This window comes from Topomyia yanbarensis, chromosome 1, assembly GCF_030247195.1.
Source record: "Topomyia yanbarensis strain Yona2022 chromosome 1, ASM3024719v1, whole genome shotgun sequence".
Lineage (NCBI taxonomy): Eukaryota > Metazoa > Arthropoda > Insecta > Diptera > Culicidae > Topomyia > Topomyia yanbarensis.
In genome coordinates, this window is record NC_080670.1 from 14,085,997 (window position 1) to 14,108,298 (window position 22,302).

The window sequence follows — 22,302 nt, forward strand, 5'->3', positions numbered from 1 at the left end:
TTTAGGGTGTAATGGGAGACTCCTGGAGGAATTAATTTGTGAAAATGAATTTTCCCATTCGAATTCCCATGTAAACTTTAAACCATGGGCGCAAAAATATAGTTTCACCGATCGAGCTAAGAATTTGCACGTTTGTTTTAGGACCCAAATGTAACCCAAAAAGTTGCTCGGAGCAAAATTTTATTTTTTTCATATAACCGTGTCCCACTCTAATGCACATTCTGTGCATATTATAATTTTCCGAGCTCTGGTAGAAGGGGCGATAGTTGGTCGCTGGCGTTAGAAGACTTGTAGATTTGTATGCTTGGTACATTATGATCATTTGACACTGTTCCGTGCACATCTTCAAAATTGTTGTTTTTTCCTCATCTGGTTGCGTAGTACGTAGCCATATCAGAGAACTGAAAACTTCATCTGACAGTCCTACGGGTTTTTGAAACAACGTTTTTTGAGAACTGAAAATTTCATCTGACAGTCCTACGGTTTTTTGAAACGTACAGGAATCGACAGTACTTTTTGCCTTTCACATATAAAAAAAGCTAATCCAATCACCCTGAAACTTAAACTTTCAACTAAGATCTAGAGTGCCGGGCGTCTCATACCATTCGAATCATTTCGTCGGGATCTGAAAATGTCTGTGTGTGTTTTTCTATAGTAAGACTTAAAAAACTTCAACCTGGCTTGTAATGCACTGGCACTACGCGACTCACTTTCATGCTCAACCACCAAAATACACCTTACTTTTCTTCCCGTCCTCTTCCCACAGGACTGCATCAAAGCATTTCTTCCTAGGAAGGTTTTTTCGTACCTTTTTTTCTGCTCACGAAAGTTCCGCAGTTAACTCGGAGTATCGCTTGACCATAAAATGTACTGCCTTTTGAGCCATTCAACTCCTGAGTTTCCTCTTATACTCTATCACTCTTTGCATACGTTAGGTCCATTTAGCTCCTAACATATACTCGAATAGTTATGGCGATGAACTTAGCCTTTTAACTCCCGTTTCCGTGAGCCATTTAACTCCCGTTTCGCGAGCCATTAACCTCTCAGCTTTGTAGCGATCTACTCGTATAGTCCCCGACAGTGAACCTACCCTATTCCGACTGAGAGTTTCTCGGCGGCAGAATTTCTCTCGATGCTGATGCCCGTTGCATGAGCCATTTATCGCAGATAGTCCACGGCGGCAGACCAGTAGGTGTCGAGTTCAGTTTAACAATTTCGGACCCACCACTGGAGCTTCACGTGACCTACTTGATATAGTCTCCGATCCACGGGTTTTCCGGTACGGTGCCGAGATCGGTCCGGTGATTACGGGTATAACTGATGGATCTGGCCTTCTCCATTGTGGCAATCAGCCGCTGTTCCATTCAACCACTCGCTTAATCATTCCACCGTTTCACAATGGCTCCGTTAAGGGTGCTGCGCGTATTTTCCTCGCGGTGGAAGATGTTATCAAGGCTGGTGTCTACCCCTCTGATAGCAAAAATTGCACTTAACGTTTAACAGAACCGTGGGTAATCAAAAACCACGTCCTGTTCATCCACGTGCATACGTTCGGGATCAATCGGTGAAACGACGAGGAAAAATCACGACGATGACAAGACGGTTTTTACACGGCAGGGGACAACGCTGCCACGACGATGATGCAAAACGATCTCGAAGCAGATCTGCTGTGCTGTGGACTTATTAATGGAAGTTTAGTGATGTCTAATTTTTGCAAATAATCGATTATCCATAAATCGAATAATTTTTGAGAGTTTGATTGAATAATTCGAATAATCGACCAAGATAATCGATTAAAATCAATAATCGATTACTTTGTAAATCTTAGTTTGTCAACCAAAAAAAAGGTCATTGGATACATTTTGAAAAATTTGGATAAGTCTTGTCATATTTTTTGTTCTGCTACTTTCATTTTAGACGCTCACCCTTCATGAATTATGCTTTAAATTAATTGATAGCAGCTACTCGATTTGATCGATTATACCGACAGCTTGTAATCGATTATTGATTTTCGATTATTTTAGAAATTAATCGATTATTTGCGTTAATCGAATAAAAAAGACATCACTAGGAGTTATACCTTGGTCCTTGGTTCGCCGTTGACTTTCCTTGGCGTGGTTTTCTTTTGTTGATTCTGCACTCTGGAGTTGGTATCACTTTGAAACTCAATTTATCGAAAACTATTTACAAAGGTTATCTTAAAGCCACATGTTGCCCGCGTGATTCATATATCGCTACGGGACAATTTGTCCCTTTTAGTCTTTAAGTTTTCCCTATTCTCCTGTTATAAGGTATAGATTTCCTATAGCCTTAGAAGGGCGCAATTCCTATTTATTTACTTATATATTTGGCCCTGCCTTTTCAAGACTGACGTATTTAACCACAATAGGGATTATTGCTATAAAATCCTATTCACCTCCAGGGGTAATTTTGACTACTGTAGGAGGTGAATTATTCGGGATAAATTTTAACTTGTTATCCTAACCTGCCCGTCGGATATTTGTCTTCAGTGTTCCAAGAAGTGAGATGCATATTGAAAGTGCTCAGGAACAGGTTTCTAATTGGAAAATTATGGTTCTCATTCAATACTGACAGGGTGATTTTGGTAAGCAATTTTCAGAAAGGGGTATATCATGGGAATCAATATTCAGAAGGGGGTACATGGAACGAAAAAGGTTGAAAACTACTGATCTAGATCCCATCATTCAGATTCGATGCTGGTTTAAGTGGGAATTACTGCTTCCAGTAAAAATTCTTTAATGTTTATCGATATAAGTGTAAAAATCAACCAGTGTGTCTACCAGAACCCGACACTATTGCATCTAGGACACTTCGAAACATTGATGTAAACTTCGTGACATTGATGTAAGTGTGTTCGATCTCGAACGTACCCGGATTTAGTTGTCGACTGTACAATATCACACCTGGCTGTCTATTTTACCAAATTTCTTTTCGAAATATCTATATTAATGAAACACAATCTATTACCTAAATTGCACTTACTCTTACGAAAACCCTGAAATGTACACATCAATCAGAAGTTTCCTATCCAGAAGTTTTTTCATTTAAATTTGCTTCATTTTTGGAATATATCATTAATTTTCATATCACTTCAAGTTGTACGGTGAAGAAACTGGACAGTTGCAAAATAAGTTATATTTATAACCTTTTCGAAAATGTACACGTTTATTTTTCAGTGTGTATTTATTGTGCCAGGTCTTCTAAATACACTACTAATTCTTCTTAGACGCAATTTCATTACAATCTGGGATTTAAAATGATTTTAAAAAAAAAGTTGGATTGAAAAAATACGTTAGCCCTTGTACCTAAAGGGTTTCTAATCGTTTTAAAAATACATTTTTCCTGTGCAGAAGGCGTGAATTGTTTTATCCCAATCGATTACGCTTTTGCTGTCATATTTTTCATTAAAATTGATTTTTTCGGGGTTTTTGTTGTTTTTATACCGATTTCGGAGCACTTGAGTGTTTGTGATCGAATCTACAAAATCATTTTCTGTAAACGTTTTGAAACGTTTCAGTACTGCGTATTTTATGGAGTCACTCTTCGAAAGCTTCAAATCATTCTCATCAACGGTACCGAGAGTAAGCTCGTATTTCTGTTTTCACGCACCAACATGAATGAACATCCACACGTTGGAAAGGGAGAGCGATCGTGGGAAAAAGACTCAAACTCACCCACACAAGGAAACCGGTTGCAGCCTCAACTCAACTCGACTCGAGTCAAATCTTTTGACATTGCCCTAACACACACACACAGTCACAAAAAACAGCATGCAATCTGCAGTCTGTCGAAATCAGTGAAAGATAAAGAGCGAAAGAGAACGTCGGTATACGATAGTGGTTCAATATTAATTTGCGTTGGAAGAAAAGCCCTACAGGAGAAAAGCCCCACCTACCCGAATGTGTGTACTGTACAGCAGCGCAGCGAGCGACGACGACGGCATCGACAGATTCATCGGGTTGCTAGCAGAAAGCAGCGAACAGCTCTCTCTGTGGTTTAGTAGATTCGACACACACTCTCAGTCGGGCCGAGCCGTAGTTTGTCAATGTAGAAAATTAAATCGTCTGCAGGTTTTTCCGAGAAGAAAGCGGCTGGCTAGTGAAAAACCACGGTTTTTGTAACATTTTATTTAGTTCATCGTAATCGGGTACGTTTGCGCGGTCGGGTCGGTGGCGAATTATATCCAAACGAAAACTGGAATAGAATGTCCAGAGATGTGATGGCTTCCTGCTCTGGCTGTGTTAGGCGACAGTAGTGGAGACAGCCACTGCAGTGCGAGTTGCGAAAAAAGTTACCCGCTTGCTGTGATTGAGTGTTCAATTTGTGAAAGGTGACTACGGTATGGAAAACGAATAAAGTTTAAGTGATTGCGAGAAAAAGTCAGCCCGTTCAAGTCACCATTTCTGTCGTGAGCATCCGGATTTGTGCCCCGAATCGTGGGATCATTGCACAAAAAAGTGTCAAAAGAAACGGTAGAACAAAAATCGATAAATCCGTGTCCTGCAGTTGTATGCGTTTGTGTATGTGTGTATTTCACGATTTCGTACATCCATGGTGGTGTTTGTATTCAAAATACGCTAGTGATTAGAGGGGTGTGTTCCCGTGGACGGCAGAATTGGTCAAGTCTGCTGTATGTGCAGTGTTTTATTCTGTCCCGTCGGCGGAGTATGGAAAGCAAGAGACGGATTATTCATGACCTGCTTGTAAGGGAACAGGACTGTTAGCAGCTGCTGAACTCCAGCCTACCAGGCTTGTAGTGTGCGTGTGTTTGTTGTTGCAATGGTTTTCTCACGCTCTCATGTTCGTTCTCGTTCACTCATTGAAGTTTTGTGTACCAAAATAGAGTAGCTTCATTCATGCTTAAAGCTCAGCGGAGAGAATGCAAGGCTCTGGCCTGTTTACATCTCCATCCAGCACTGTATTGTATAATAGCACTGCCGGGGAGAACGATATGCTGCAGTGTCTGGTTCACGCACACACTGCTGGCTTTTGCGACAATAAACATTAATTTACGCTTTTTTGTTGTGGGCTGTGTGATTTTTTTTTATTTACATTGCAGCTTCTAGTTTTCTGTCAAAACAATACTATTATAGGGGAACTTTTTAATTTTAGCGCTTTTAAATCCGATTACTGTCTGGCGGGGAAGAAAAATACAGCTTCGAGATGGGCAACATTTGCAATGAAAAGATGATTATTATTACACTGTTTGACCAGCACTGACTGGTTGTCGCGAGAAGCAATTTGTCACTTCCTGCCATTAGCAGTCATGAGTCATCCAGCGCTAATCCGCAATACGGAAAAGGGGATGCGTACGTGGTTAGATAAATAAATTAGGCTAAAAATGGTTACATGGCTATCGCGCATTTGAACGAAACGCGGGTTTCTTGTCAAACGAATTTTTAATACCTTAAATATTCTTGTACAGCCTGTGGACCAAGAGAAGCAGCAAAAAAATTAAGCAAGAAGAGAAGATAGGACCACACTGTAGGCTGGATTTGATGTGAAAGATGCTTTAAGTGGTTTCACACGGTCTGTATACGAGCAAGCAATATACCCCTCCGGGAAATTGTCGACTATCGATACTTCTGTGAAAAGTATCATACTCGGAATCCTTATTCAGAAACAAACGTCGCCTTCTATTCCAGTTAATCCCGATTTCAGCAAAGTCAATGAAACAATCATCGGGCTCTCGAAACAACTGGAAAAACTACAAGCCGAACTAGCTACGAATCGTGTAGCTTCGAAAAAGCAACACGACAAATTAAGAAACCGAATTCGATCTTCAGATCAACTCCGAGAACGACAGACGGTGCAAAGTGCTTTGGTTAAAAACAAAGATTGAGGTGATCGAATCTTGCTAAAGCTGTCTCCAAATTGTAAGCAAATACAGAGTCGCAATTAATAAGATACCCTACCGATTTGGAGAAAACTAGAGGTGTGCGCCACGCCACCGATTTCACATCTTGTGTTGGATGTTTTGAATTTTTCGAGTGCTAACGAACAGCCGTCGCATGTTACTATCTGTTTCATAGTTCCGGTAAAGCCCTCCAAGTGGAGTGACTGCTTTATATCGCCAACTATCATCGTCGTTTTCAGTCACAAAGAGGTGAAGGAAAAGGTTCCCTGTCTATCTTTCGAAAACTACAAGCAAGCTAAACTATTCAAGCTTCAGTCCAGACTTGCCTTAGAGCTTAGATTTACTCTGAACAAAGTGCTATCCATTCAAGCCTTCAGGATAAGGAATCTTCCACTACGTCTCAAACATAAAAAAATAGTTGACTTGGTGTTTGCTCGGAACGACGCTATTTCTGTTCGTTTTCCTCATCAGAAAAACTACATCTCGATCACCGGCTTCAATCAATTCAGCAGACGGGACTTCGATTTTTTTTCGACGCTATGTCCACCAATAATTTAGCCATTACTAGCTGCTACACAGAGTAATACAACAAAGCAACGCGTTCATGTCAACTAGCCGACAGTCACTTGCGAATAGGGCATTTAAACGTTCGTGGAATTAAACGACACATCGACGGAGTTAAACTAATCTTAGCCCAAAAACAGTGCCACTTCTTTGGACTCAGTTCAAAGCTAGCTCCCCAATTGGACCAGTTATACCCGGCTCGGTTATAATTTTACACGACATGCGCTCCCTGGCGGAAGAGGACGTGATGCCAAAACCTGCGGCGGAGTCGGACTGTATTTAGCGAAGCATATCAAAATCACCAATACAATCACCAAATCCTCATTTGGCCTTACTGTTCCGGATGCGCAACGTGTGGAGTTTCTAGCCATTAGAGCGAAAATTAACAACCTCAATGTAGGTGTAGCAGTGCTGTACAATCCATCCAATAACAAGCAATTTCTAATTCAAAGGTATGAAAATCTTCTACTTGATCTGCTCGAGTTTAGCTTCGTCGGGATCTACATTGTCGGAGACTATAACGTCAACATTTCTTCAGCACAACCTACCAGCAACCTTACTAATTTACGCCGGTTTCACGAAATCTTCAACCTTACTGTCCTGAATACTCCTCGTACCCGTATCACAGAAATTTTCTCGATTGCAATTGACTTCACAGACTCTCCCAATTCGATTTTGAAGTGATCGACGTCACCAGGTAGCTCAATTTCTGCCCGCGAAGTTGCGTATCTAATTGCCGACATACGATCGAGGAAACCACCCCCGCAATGTAGAACATACATAAACTTCCGTAGAGTCAACCTAATTCGACTACAAGCAGATTTTCATGCCAGAGACCTGCAGGCAATACTGGAATGCGCTGATGTCGATAGGGAAGCAGAGCTCGTGATAGAGGAAATACGAGTGCTTCTGGACCATCATGTTCCTGAGTAAACCGTTGTAGCAGGCGATCAACGTACTCCATGGATCACAAGCGAAATCGAGCGAGCAGTTAAACTCAGAGATCTGGCTTTTCAACTATATTCGGGGAACCTCAAAAAGAGGTGATCTTCAATGGCGCGATTACTGCACCAAGCGCGAGACAAGAAATAAATTAAGAATTATGTGCTACCTGCTAGGAAACTTTGGAGTAATCTCCAGAGGGATGGTATACAGCACAACAACACTAAACGTAACATAGCTGATACGCAAACTGATGTTCAGCAGCCAAATCAGTTGTTCGCCAAAGGTCACAAGCACCTTCAACCACCAAGACAACAATCAACTCCAACTTTATCTTCGTTCGATAACGAGAGCAACACCAACTGGAATAGTAAACCCACCGAAGATTCAAATTCAGACGCACGGATGCAGCAGACGTATCGAAGAGTATCTACGAAATATCGAACGCAACGGATTCGAACAATAGCCCCATATCGTTTATAAAAATGCTTTGCTCTTTCATACTGCCTCTAATTGTAAATCTTTTTAGCACTATCGTCGACTCGCATAACTTTCCCGAAAACTGGAAGAAAGCTGTAATCACTCCGATTCCAAAAATAGCAAATCCGGTGGAACCGAAAGGCTTCCGGCCGATAAGTGTGCTTCTCGCGATTTCGAAAATTTTACAGAAAATACTGCTTTAACAAGTTACCGAACATTTACAGCCAACCGATCCGCCTCTCTTGGACAAGCATCAGTCTGGCTATAGGTATCAGCATAGTACTACCACAGCACTGGTTAAGGTTGTACATGATATATACGACAGTTTTAACGGAAGTCTGCACTGTCATGGTACTTATATGCCGACGACCTGCAAATCTGCATCTCCAGACCAATAGCTGATGTTTACATGTTGGTGCACGGAATCAACGAAGATTTGTATTCTATTGAGCGCTGGGCAGCCGAAAACAACCTATTTAGCAATCCCAAGAAAACTCGTTTGCGGAAGATATTATTCCTACAGCTGACATTACGATCTACGGAGAAATTGTTGCAATAAGTGATAGAGTTGTCAACCTGGGCTGATTCTGCAACACTCATCCAGCCGAAAAATGAGCCTGCTGCTATACGGAGTTCCGCAGTGGAACAGGCTACTAACCACACGGAAAAAAATTGTTCCTAAAATCGTGAATAAAGTGCCACGAATTCTGGAACAATCACGTTTTTATGTTACGAAAACAGGACCATGACCAAAAATCATGGCTTTTATAATTATGTTCAATTTTCCTACAGTAACGTCCGCATAACGCTTTCTTTTGTGGAAATATTTGATTTTGTTTTGAGAACTTCAGTCACGGTTTCCGCCAAGAACAAATTCACAACTTTATGAACATTATTCATAAAACCAAAGGTTGACTCATGATTTTTTTCATAGTTATAGGAACAATAGTTCACAACATCGAAATATTCTGGGTATTTTTTCGTGAACTATTTTACGGAATTCGGAATTTCATTCATGAACCCATTCAATTCTCGTGAACTAATTCATAATCCCTAATATATTAGTCCCAATCCAATATCCGTGCTCGTGAAATGGTTTACAAAATCATCAAATATTCATGCATTCGTGAACTGGTTCATGATTCCTAGTATATAAGTCACGATTCAATATCCGTGCTCGTAAAATAGTTCACGACATCATGAAATATTCATGTATTCGCGAACCGGTTCATGATACCTAGTATAATAGTCACAACTTACCATTCGTTTTCGTGAAATAGTTCACGAAATCATAAAATATTATGTATTCGTGAACAGGTTCATGATTCCTAACATACTAGTCACGATACAATATCCGTACTCGTGAAGTAGTTCACGAAATCATGAAGTATTATTCATGTATTCGTGAACTAGTTCATGATTTCTAATATGTTAGTTACGATCCAATATCCGTGCTCGTGGAATAGTTCACGAAATCATGGAATATTATTCATGTATTCGTGAACTGGTTCATGATACCTAGTTTAATATTTACAACTTATCAATTCTCGTGAACTAATTCATGATCCCTAATATATTAGTCCCAATCCAATATCCGTGTTCGTGAAATGGTTTACAAAATCATTAAATTTCGTGAAAAAGTTCACGAAATCATAAAATATCATTCATGTATTCGTGAACTGGTTCATGATTCCTAGTACATGATTTACGAACTATCTGGTATCTATTTGTATGCTTGTGATATTTAGACGATATCGCTAATCATTTACAATTCCATGCAACATGGTAATGAAATTTTTACGTTTACTCTATCACAAAAGTTGGAGTATTATTCGTGCAATCATTTTTGTCACATACACTTTTTAATGAAATACCCAGTTGCTAGCGACCAGTAATAGGTACGAGCAGTAGATATAAAAAAGTTATTAGAACCTCGAACATCGTTATTCATTTGATAAGGTTCATTGTGATGTCCGGACAGAAAACGAAAACCGCACTGAGAACCTCAAATAGTGTGCGTGATATAGTTCACAAAACCAGATATCGCGAATGAGTCTTATTTTAATGATCCAGTTCATATTTTCACGTTATTCCGAGTAAAAAAACTATTAGTAACCAAAAAATAATAGATCACGATAAGGCGAAGAGAATTTACGAATACCATGATAAAACCGCTGATATCATGAACATTAGTTACATTACTCTTTGAAAGTAAGCTCTAAAATAAAATATCATGAAATTACGAAAATCGTGACTAAGATCCTGAAATCATGAACACAACTAGTGACAAAAATATCTAAAATCGTGACCAAGATCCTGAAATCATGAGCATGAATTGCTCTATTAATGACTAAAATATCACGATAACATGAACAGAAGTAACAAAAATCGCGACTAAGGTCCTGAAATCATGAGCACAAATTAGACAACTCGTGACAAAAATATTTAGAATCGTGACTAAGATCATGAACTCATGAACATTAATCACTCTACTTATGACTAAAATATTACGATAACGTGAATGAAAATTATGAACATCGCGACTAAGATCTTGAAATCATGAACTTTAATTCCGCTAACATCATGAGAATTCACAAGAATCGCGAATAATCTGTTGAAATCATGAACAACGTTTGACTATCGACTTTGTGTATTCCCAAATCATGAACAAGAATCAAAACTAAACATGTCCAGGGAACAACAACAGTAACCCAACCAAACATTCTAATGTAACGCCACGGCTTTCGTAAATCGTTCAGTTCACAAAATCGTGATCTTATGTTCATGAATTTATGAACGGATTTTTTTCCGTGCAGATGCGCTGGTTTATGCTGGAAATTTTTTTCGAAGCTTCAAAGTTGATGATTTCGAAATTATGTGATCCTGACCGTTGAGAAAGTTTTCGAAGATTTGTCCCACTAAGTTTACATTCTTTGACTTTATTGACATATTATACAAGAAAATAATATATACAGAATTAAAACTGTTTCACATTGGTTCTTCTTGTTTGTATACTGGAGTGGTATCTGTTAGTCAATTCATGTTTTTGAACTTTCAATAATTGATTACCCCCCTCCCCCCTCCTACCCAACCAAATTTCTGGTTACGCCACTGCCCCTTATGCATAAACTTCTATACCATCGCGACATCAATTGCACTTTTACCGTATATATATAAGTTGTGTAATTTAGTATCTATTTAACGGTCTAGTCAGTCTGTCAGATATATTGATTTTCTAGATGAAATGTCAATACCTTGTTATTCAGGAAATTTACGTGAGCGAGTGGCTGAAAAAAAAACGTCTGCGATCATTCATGAAGCAACACGATTGTTTCGTGCTGTTTTGGCCAAAAATGTTCAACAGCGCTGATACTCCCTGTTGCTCGATACTGCCACGGGCCAGTATGGAAGCAAATGATCGGTTGTTTGGCATGTTGAAACGAAAACTTTCAGCACGCAGTACTGCATAGCCAGACTGTCCATTAGTAAGCACTAAACATCCAACTTTAAGAGCAGGGCAGCGCACCAGCTCCACTCATCGGCAACACCGAGGCGAAGCTAAATTGACATCAATTGAATCTGACATACGGGTGATGTACGTTTGCCTGAAACACTCACCCTCCACCTGCTGTAACTTCCCGCAAAGTTTGATGGTGATGCTTTTGTTCTATTTAGTCCGTTTCGCTGATGGCCGTCGTTACGCCACACTGCCCCGTACAAGCATTTATTATTATGGTTATTACTTTCTGTCTCTGAGTTATTGTTCCCTTCCAGCACAAAATAGGTGACCGTGAATCGCTCCCAATACCGCGAATCTTTGATTCCGGCAGTGTCGCCACTGTTCCACAGTGACGGCGTTGTGTCAATGTTCTAAAGTTGCGTCCTGTCGTCGTCGACAAGCGCCGCCTCCGCTGAGTCAATTGCGATCAATTGAGAAGAAAGTGAAACTGTAAATTGGAAATTGCTTCGCTTCTGGGGACCGTTTGAGCTAGGTTCAGATTCGTCGCTTCCTTGCCGTTATGACTTTCAATGCTGATTTACTACCGTCGTTGGCAATTTTGAGCAGTTCTCTTCCGCGGAACAAAGCTGGGACCCTCTGACTCAGTCTTTTAAATTTATATTGCAAGATAAAAAACACAAATCTCTGAACAGGAACGAACTGGGCGGAAAAGGTCCGTGTGAAAACCAAACCACAAAAGCCCGTCCAAAACAAAAATTATGCAGTGCGGTGGTGATTAACGTGAAACGCAGCAATAAATTAGAGTGATTTGCATTTTAATTTTGGCCTTCCCATCAAAGGAAAGGCGGAAGAAATCGGAAGCCCTGACAAAGTACTCAACAAAACAAACCGCACGATAAAGAGGCTTCCCCGGAATACAAAGAAAAATGTTTAAGGCAAAAAGTTATTAAATTTGTGTGTTTGATGGTGTGAATAGAATAGCCCAACGGAAAAAATAAGAAATAAAAATTTATTAAAAGTGAAACTTGCTGGCATCACGCGAAAGCCCCATCATAGCAGGCAGGCAAACAATGATACCACGCCTGCTGACCACGGCCACGTGGTTGGCAATTGTGCGGGTGCTGACACTGCTCTTACTGGCCCATCGCAGTGGCCTATCGGCTGCGATACCGACCGTGAATCTTACGACGAATCCGGCCAACGACTCTTCACCACATGCTGACTTGTCGGAGCCGGAAATTCCGTACGAAGAGTTGGAGGAACCACGCGTACTACCTCTGCAATCACTGCCTGCCGCCGTTGTCGTAGAGACAACATCGACGGAAGCTAGCGGAACTACTGGTGCTGCTGAGCAGCATTACTTTCTGCAGGCACTTCCCCTAGCGCTAGCGGACGGAGCCAATCAACCCCATCCGGACAGTAACAGTATACTGAAGGTGATTCTGGAGGAACCGGAAAGCAACGATGAACCGTTTACCACTACCAGTGGGTATCCGACATTTTCGGCGGACGATAACATCGGTAACTGCGCTTGATTAATGCATTCAATATGACATCTGCGAATAACGTTCCTCACACGTTTTGTTTTTTACGTGTTGCTAAATGTGATCTCGAACCGCACGCGAGCTAATTTTGTCATGCGCAAATAACTAACCGTAAGCCATTGTTCTTTTTTTTCAGTCCCCAGCAGACCGCAGAATTTGAGCGTACTTGAGATTACATCGACGACCATCAAGATCACGTGGCGTGAGCCGGAAAAATCAAACGGGGCCATTCACGGCTATCGGGTGTACTATGTTCACCAAAATCAGACGCTGCTGCACCTGCCAATACTGAAATCGGAAGCTGCTGTGAATTCGGTCTACACCTACACGCTGTCGAATTTGAGTGAGTAGTACAATATTTTGCTGATGGAATTAGAATACGTATGGATAGTATAGGATGGGATACATTACGTTGAAATTCTAGTCTAAGAATAATTGTTTGTATCCCAAAGTATCACCATGACTTGTGATGCATTTTTGGGGCTACCCTGTTTGGCATAAAGTCATTTGGCCTAACGTCAATCGTTTAGCAAAATGCCACTTTTGCATGATAAATGATTTAATACATCATTTGACATAATGGTCATTTGGCATGAAATGTACAGAATATTGACTGTTATTAAAATCTTTTGGCATAACGGCCGTTTGACATAAGATCCAATGGACATAAAGTATGAAAATACTCGTTCAAATTTTGGTTCACTGAAATAAGAACGATTTCAAGAACCGCTCATGTTTGAAACGAGAAATCAACTTTAGTGAGAGGAACACTATTTCAATGTCTGATTGATTACATAGAAAACTAGAGTAAGCATGGAATTTGTGCTTTGTGGCCTTTGTATTTAGAACTATGTTGGAAAATTTTGGATTGCTACAATTCAAACAAAAGAAAATGAAGTGCAACAAAAAAGGCAGTTGCCAGCATAGCAGTACTTTACAAAAAAATCGATTTGCAATGGCTGTAGTTTTATTAAGCTTCCGAAAAATTCGGGTATTTTTTTAGATTAGTTTGCAAGGTTTTAAGCCTATTTCTAATGACTGTGCCACTTTTAGTTTTCCGATCTATATATTTCACATCCTTGCTCTCTCTTGAGTACTATGACACTAAAATTTTCGTTACTTTCTCCATTTAGTAATCTCTAGCTAGTAGAATGTCGTTAAAAAGCAAAAAAATGGGTTATTTGTGTAGTCCATTTCGGGAAACTGCGTCCCAGAAAATTACCGATAACCTTTTCGGTTATTGGCCTACACAGGTCTGGCTAATCAAATGGACCTGAGGAATTAGATTTACTATCTATTAGGCCAAATGACCACTTGGCTCTCGCTTTGGTTATAGTACCAATTGGCCTTTTGCCAAACGGCGTTAGGTTAAATGGCTTTATGCCAAATGCGCTTCCCGATTTTAATTTAAAGGTTATTCGCGCTCTTTTTCCGGTTAGACAGATTTCTAACTTGCTGAAGACATAAAGTCTTTATCCTTAATATCTTCAACATTATTGATAGTTGCTCGTATATGATCCCTTTAAAGCCAATTCATTAATATAACTTTTGAAATATCATTCTAACAAGTTATTTAAGTTCAATAAAAAGCTTTGAATTATCAAAATGGAAAATTTCTATATTACAACAACGGCTTATCTCGTGTATTTCCAAAGTAATTTAGAAATTTTTGAAAAACAAAATATTTCAAATGGTGATTGGTGGCCAAATGATCATTTGATTAAAGCCCAATATGCAATCAAGCAATGGTGATTGGCTTCCGCCATGTTGAATTTTACATTTTTGACATCAAAATCAGCGACCCCGAAAACCCCCTTATAAGACGTTTTAGGCCAATATAAAAAAACATGAAATTTAGCCAAGCACAGTCGCCATATTAGATCCGCTATTTTGAATTTTACATTTTCGACCAAAATTAGAATCAGCGACCCAAAAAAAAACCCTTGTAAAACGTTTTAGGCCAATGTTACAAACATGAAATTTAGCCAATCACAGTCGCCATATTGGATCCGCCATTTTGAATTTTACATTTTCGACGTTAGAATCAGAATCAGCGACCTCGAAAACCCTCTTGTAATTTTACATTTTCGACATCAAAATCAGAATCAGCGACCCCAAAAACCCTTTTGTAGGACGTTTTAGGTCAATATGAAAAAAACAAGAAATTTAGTCAAGCACAGTCGCCATATTGGATCCATCATTTAGAATTTTACATTTTCGACATCAAAATCAGAATCAGCGACCCCAAAAATTCCCTTGTAAGACGTTTTAGGCCAATATAAAAAACATGAGATTTAGCGAATCACAGTCGCCATATTGGATCCGCCATTATGAATTTTACATTTTCGACGTTAGAATCAGCTAACCCGAAAACCCCCTTGTAAGACGTTCTAGGCCAATATAGAAAAACGTAAAATTTATCCAAACACAGCCGCCATTTCGAATTTTACATTTTCGACATCAAAATCAGGGTCAGTGACCCCGAAAACCCTCTTGTAAGACGTTTGAGGCCAATTTAAAAAAAAGTTAAATTTAGCCAAGCACAGTCGCCATATTAGATTCGCCATTTTGAATTTTACATTTTCGACGTCAGAATCAGAATTAGCGACCCCGAAAACTCTATTGTAAGACGTTTTAGGCCAATTTTTAAAAAAGCATGAAATTTAGCCAAACACTGTCGCCATATTGGAAACGCCATTTTGAATTTTACATTTTCGACATCAGAATCAGTGACTCCGAAAAGCCTATTGTAAAACATTTTAGGCCAATTTAAAAAAAAAAACATTGGATTTAGCCAAGCACAGTCGCCAAATTGGATCCGACATTTTGAATTTTACATTTTCGACGTCAGAATCAAAATAAGCGACCCCCCCTTGTAAGACGTTCTACGCCAATATATAAAAAACGCAAAATTTGGCCATTTTTGATTCGCCATATTGAATTTTACATTTTCGACATCAAAATCAGAATCAGCGACCCCAAAAACCCTCTTGTAGGACGTTTTGGGTCAATATGAAAAAAACAAGAAATTTAGTCAAGCACAGTCGCCATATTGGATCCATCATTTAGAATTTTACATTTTCGACATCAAAATCAGAATCAGAGACCCCAAAAATTCCCTTGTAAGACGTTTTAGGCCAATATAAAAAACATGAGATTTAGCGAATCACAGTCGCCATATTGGATCCGCCATTATGAATTTTACATTTTCGACGTTAGAATCAGCTAACCCGAAAACCCCCTTGTAAGACGTTCTAGGCCAATATAGAAAAACGTAAAATTTATCCAAACACAGCCGCCATTTTGAATTTTACATTTTCGACATCAAAATCAGGGTCAGCGACCCCGAAAACCCTCTTGTAAGACGTTTGAGGCCAATTTAAAAAAAAGTTAAATTTAGCCAAGCACAGTCGCCATATTGGATCCGCCATTTTGAATTTTACATTCTCGACTTCAAAATCAGAATCAGCGACCCCGAAAACCCCGTTGTAAGACATTTGAGGCCAATTTAAAAATAAAACATGAAATTTAGCCAAGCACTGTCGTCATATTGGATCCAACATCTTGAATTTTACATTTTCGACATCAGAATCAAAATAAGCGACCCCGAAAACCCCCTTGTAAGACGTTCTACGCCAATATGAAAAAAAAAAACGCAAAATTGGGCCATTTTTGATTCGCCATATTGAATTTTACATTTTCGACGACAAGATCAGAATCAGCGACCCTGAAAACCATTTTTTAAGACGTTTTAGGCCAATTAAAAAAAAAAAAACTTGCCAAGCGCAGTCCTATGCTATATTTCCCCCTAAGGAGAAAAATTGGGTAATCACCAAAATTTCTCAATAGGGATAATTTTTTTTTGGTAAAATCAGTCTTTGTGTGTCAAGGACACAAATGCTAAGTTAACCCTTTCATGCCCAACATTTTTCTAGTGCATGTAGGGTTTCAAAACTATTTTTACTTGTAAACGGTGGGGTCAAGAAACACGAAAAGCCTATTTTCATAAAGATAGGTACTTCTATGGCAGTGCTAGAAGCTGGTTAATTTTTACCTTGTAATGCTCAATACAATTCTCCTAGAATAATTACAATAGTCCAATTACGTGGAAAACGTAGCCAACGATGGTCTAAATTGATAAGTTTTATCAGTTTACAATAATATTGCACCATAACAAAGATATATGAAAAAATCATTTTCGGTCGTCAACGTAAACTATTCCTGGCAGCACTGCTCCATCTGAATCCAATCAGACTAATTGCAATAACTTCAATTCTAAAGCTGATCCTTGTAACTGTTAATACTCAAATTAAAGACAACAATCACATTAATGAGCCTTTCTTGTTTTTGTGAGCAAATCTCGCATCAATCAAAAGTTATAGCTGTTTAAAAACGTTGTTGTCCACAAACAACATGGGCATGAATGGGTTAATAGTCACGGGTGCGTTTCGACTTCGTCTCATCAGAAACCGACACTAAATTTTTGTCGGAATGGATTAGCGCCGACTTGACGCTGAATCCCTAAAACTAAAACAAACTTTGTATTTCAATCGAACGACTGGTCAAACGTGATGTCCCGTCCGAGCAGAAGTTCTGTTTATGCCGATAAGACATAGTGAAGCCGAAATTTATCTTGGCTTAGTAGGCTTATGCGAAAGCACTATGCTATATTTCCCCCTAAGGAGAAAAATTGGGTAATCACCAAAATTTCTCACCAGGGGGATTTTTTTTTTTTGGTAAAACCATTTCGGCTCGGGACAATGCAATGTTCGATGTAAAACTAGTCATGACCGGTTGTTAGCCTTCGCATGATTATTTACTGCGAGGGCACTACTGGGCGTTCTTTTTCTAGCAGCTGATGAGGTTCTTTCACGTGCGTAATGTTTACGTTTGTTTTGATCGGCTAAAACAATAGAGTGATTTGTTTTTTTCAAATCATTCGTTGGCGTTTATGGTCTGAGTACCTAGTTAGAATCAGCGCAAACGGAATATAAGGCATTGCCTTTCAACCAGATTGTTTTTCGATGAGGTGAAATTTGGCATGCCCAGAAGGCGAAACTTGGATCGTTGAGGTGAGAATAGAGATTCCACAACGTTTTCCCGAAAACCGTTCTCCAGAAATTCATTTATCAGAAAGTACCAAATCCCAGAAAACATTTCCTTAGAAGGAAACAAAACCAGAACGTTTTCCCTAAAATTACCAAAACGCGGATAACTTTTTAATCGAAAAATGCGGTTTTAGTTTTCACCAGTTCTCGATGTACAATTCGGAAAGAATTTGTCTAAGACTGAGTAGTTATTCGAGTTTAAGCGTTCTTTCGAGTGAAGGAACGTGTGAAGTAATGAAATGGAATAGAAAATAATTTACATGAAGTATTTGTGTACCATATAGAGTGTTACGATCAAAATTGTGTGATGCTTCTATTCGATTTCAACATTTGGTCTTTAGTTTTAGAAAATTGTATACTACCCATAATCTACACTTGTTTGTCACATGTTCCACGAGATTTCCTATCTACATGGGAATGACTTGCGATTGTAAGCAGTATATATTACGCAACAAAAAACTAATTGAAGTTTCCTACCTTCCAGAACCGTACAGCGATTACAAGATCATCGTAGCAGCTTTCACCAAGAAAAACGACGGTGAACCATCGGAGGTCTCTACCCGAACGGACATCAGCGGTCCGAGTGCACCGAAAGTAGTGAACCTAACATGCCACAACCAGGACGCGTTATTCTTCGGCTGGCGTATTCCGCAGACCTACTACAACACGATCGATTACTACATCATCAGCTATCGAAATGTAGTGTTTGCCGATTTCCGCGAGATTCGTATCACAGCGAATGCCTCCATCGTGGAGACTTCGGTATGTTACAAACCGCGTATGTTTACACTAGAACAATTGTGATCTAATTGCTGCTTTTATTTCGGTAGATGATCATCCCGAACCTGACCACCAATATGGTGTACGAGGTGAAAGTCCGGGCGGCATCCACCAGTGTCATCAATCCGAAGCAGATTATTCTTGGATCCTACTCGGAACCTAAAAAGGTATGTTGTGGACGAGCACGACCGGGAATTGAAACCAATAAATGAATTCGTTATCGGTTATATTCTGTCACTTTATTTGCAAGGAATTTTACGCGTGGCTACACGAACGAACGTTATTTTCTTCTCTGGAAATTTCCTCTGTCGTCGTCGTGCGTCTCTCTCTCTCTCTCTCTTAGTGTGAGTAGCAACTAGGGGTGTGCCAATCGCCACAATGCCCCCCCCCCAGTTACACCAAGAACCTTACGCGGTGGCATGTAGGTGTAACTAACGATTTCTTGCTATCGGGATAACCGTTCGAGGTGTCGGAACTGATGTGAACTGGTTTTACCCGATCGATGGAAATCCTTTGGGTCTTCTGATGTATCACCAGATCCATATACTTGTCTATACGACCGATAACACGAGAAGGCCCGTCGTATGATTGTTGTGGTGCTTTGCTTCAACTGGTCGCATCTGTTCCATCACACGATGGAGGTCCAACAGAAAACCAGTTCAATCGCAAATCTTCTCTGGTGGTTCGAAAAACTCCAGGTATACGCAAGGGTTGGCCGTACACCAATTCATATATTCCTTGAATGCGGTTCGCAATCCAAGCAAAATGAATGGGAGTTTAGTGAACCACTTTTTGGCATCGACGCACATGATGGCTTCCTTCAGTTTACGGTGGAAACGTTCCACCATTCCATTTGCTTGTGGGGGGTAGCCGGGAACGTGGAGTAGTTGCGTTGTTGACCTGACGTAAATTTTTCCGAATAGAAACCTAGCGTTGGAAAATTGCTGCAGAACAGCTCCAGCCGCAGTGTTGGCAGCATCTACAAATAATCCCACGTGCTTCTCTGGATCGGGGTAATACAGTAACGTTGCTTCCGCTAGTGATTCTTTGCAGTTCTCAAATGCTTCAATTGCCTCCTCACTCTATTTGATATTTCGTGAATCATTTTTTGTTGCCTGTGTTAAGGCACTCAGTGCTGCCTGCATATCAGTCACTTGACGTATGAATCACCAGGAATCTTCGAAGATCTTTGACTGTCGTTGGTAGAGTGAATTTCTGTACTACTGTGACTCCACTGGGTAACGGTTTCATCCCATCATTACCGACCAAATAACCAATGAATTCAACCTCTTGTTGCGCAAATTTGCATTTTGGCAAATTAATCACTAGCCCGTTCGAACGAAAACTATTCGCATGTGTTGCTAATGTTCTTCAATTGATGATGAAGCGACGCATATGTCGTCGATAAAGATGACAACGAAATTGAGATCTTCAAAAATCCTGTGCATGAATCTTTTGAATGTTTGGTCTGCATTGCGTAGGCCAAACTGCATTCTGGTAAGTGCAAAAAGGCCTAGTAGAGTTATTACGGCCGTCTTCGGTATGTCTTCCTCTTCCACGGGTATCTGATAGTATGCTCGCTCAAAGTCTAGTGTGCTGAATATCGACTTACCGTGTAGAGCGTTCAGGAGGTCGTGTATGTGTGGTACTGGGTATCTGTGCGGTATAGTACAATGGTTCAGCTTTCGATAGTCTCTTATAGTGGGCTCGCCCAACCACCACTGGACCGGCGACAAATACCAAGATCCATCATAGTTTGGAACTCTTGCTTGGTAAACGACATCTTATCCGGTGACATCCCTCGTACTTTACATGTGACGGGTGGTCCTTTTGTAATTATGTGGTGAGTTATATCATGACGAACTTCAGCTCGAAGTGTTGACGGGCGTGTTATAACCTTAACCTTTCGGATGTCGCGCTAGTGCTCTGAGTGCACGCTGTTCTGAAAATCTAGCGAAATCGTCTTAGCGCACCAGTGGCTGCTCGTTCAGTAGGCCATTTGCGCGACTTCCGAAGAGTTAAACTCTTCAAGCAAGTGCCGGAATGGGTGATCGTAACTACGTAATAACGCCCAGGGATGTTATGCACCTCAGAGCAAATAAAGAGAAAAATAACAAACGCTCTGCACTTTTCATGCTAACCACCGCTCTTCTCTTTCACAATAAACCTCTTCACTCCGATGCGTGTTGCTCCCACACGTGTATTCTACTCCATGGCTGCACGCCACAAAGAGTAGAAATAAAGAGGCTCTTTAGTGTGTATCTTGGTCCCACGCGCACGTAAGTGGAGAAGGCAACCATAAAACATTTTTAAAACGTTCTTCCGATCTAACTTTATCTGAATTGTAGTTTGATTCGCCTTCCTACCTGCTTGCCAGTGAGGGAAGGCACAAAAAATGGCTCTTCAAGGTGACTCTTTGAACGAAATTGAGCAGCTCTTGGTGCACAAATCTTACTCTTTTTCGTTTTCAAGTTTCTCTTTGTGCGCTCGTTCTGCACATCGCAGTGTTTTTGTGCTGCTCTATTTTTAATCGGTGTATTTCGCTCTTTGTGGCTCATTGTGTGAGCAAATAACAAGCCTGACTACGCCGCCTGTAACTTGAGATGTGTTAGCCCATCTATGATGCGTTGATGTTTGAGGTCCACCGTTAGTCAAAAATGGGATAAAAAGTTGGGTCCGATGATAGCGATGCTAACATCAGCTACAAGAAAATTCCAAGAGTATCTTCTACGAAGTCCAAGTTCCGCGTGCAGGACACGCGTGTCAAAAGATTTTATGTTTGTGCTGTTGTCCGCGCACAAAACTAACGGAATTGGTGGTTTATTGCTATCTCGCTTGGTAGCGGGTAATATCGAGACATCTGGTCCAGTGTCGATTAAAAAACGAAAGTTGTTCATCTTGTCAAAAACACTTAATCGGCGTCTTTCCTTGTTTAAGCCCACCTTCGCCGTGGCAAATGGGCTGGTACTTAGTTTTTGACAAATTTTCAAATGAGCACGGCGCGCGGCACTGGTGAGCTTGAGACCCGTACTTTTTGTGGTACCAACAAATGCTGTCACGGTCGCCAGTACTTTTTCGAGCACGCGAGGATGGCCGGCTTCTTAGTATTTTTACATACAGTCTTCGACAATATTATGTAGTTTTGATACCTACACATTTATCTTGAACATAGCTTGCACGAAAAGTCACAATGAAAGAATTTTTATTAAAAAAAACTAGATTTAAGGATGTTGTCATAGTAAACGCCTTATAAATCGAAAACCTTTAATCCTACAAGCTCAAGTTCTTCAACAAAATTCTTCACTATGAGCATTTCTAAAACTTTGTCGAAGACACTAACTTTCTACCTCGTCAGTATAAAAAGTTATTTTTTTTAGTTCGATCATAGTAAGCCATGCCTAATTTCAATTATTATCAGATTGTGGGGCCTATTCATACGAACAATTTCTCCAAAGACACCCTGTGAATATATCCGATGGTTTGGCCTCTAGTGAATTAAGTTCAAGTTTTTGGCGTTTCCGACCACTGTGCAGGGGTGTGCCAATC

General features: G+C 40.1%; 1 protein-coding gene across 11 annotated transcripts in view; it reads left to right on the top strand.

Moving 5' to 3' along the window:
- The first annotated feature begins 3,820 nt into the window (after nucleotides 1–3,820).
- Nucleotides 3,821–22,302, top strand: part of LOC131676931 (tyrosine-protein phosphatase 99A) — a 40,010-nt gene continuing 21,528 nt past the window's right edge. The window contains exons 1-5 of one of the 11 annotated variants that reach the window (XM_058956334.1): nucleotides 3,821–4,541; nucleotides 12,164–12,845; nucleotides 13,005–13,211; nucleotides 18,461–18,738; nucleotides 18,807–18,923. In XM_058956334.1, coding sequence (XP_058812317.1) covers nucleotides 12,395–12,845; nucleotides 13,005–13,211; nucleotides 18,461–18,738; nucleotides 18,807–18,923 — 1,053 coding nt within the window. In that variant the 5' untranslated portion in view covers nucleotides 3,821–4,541; nucleotides 12,164–12,394. Of the gene's footprint in view, nucleotides 4,542–4,644; nucleotides 4,780–12,016; nucleotides 12,846–13,004; nucleotides 13,212–18,460; nucleotides 18,739–18,806; nucleotides 18,924–22,302 lie in introns of those variants that run through there. The other 10 variants (XM_058956335.1, XM_058956336.1, XM_058956338.1 and 7 more) reach the window with 10 other exon arrangements.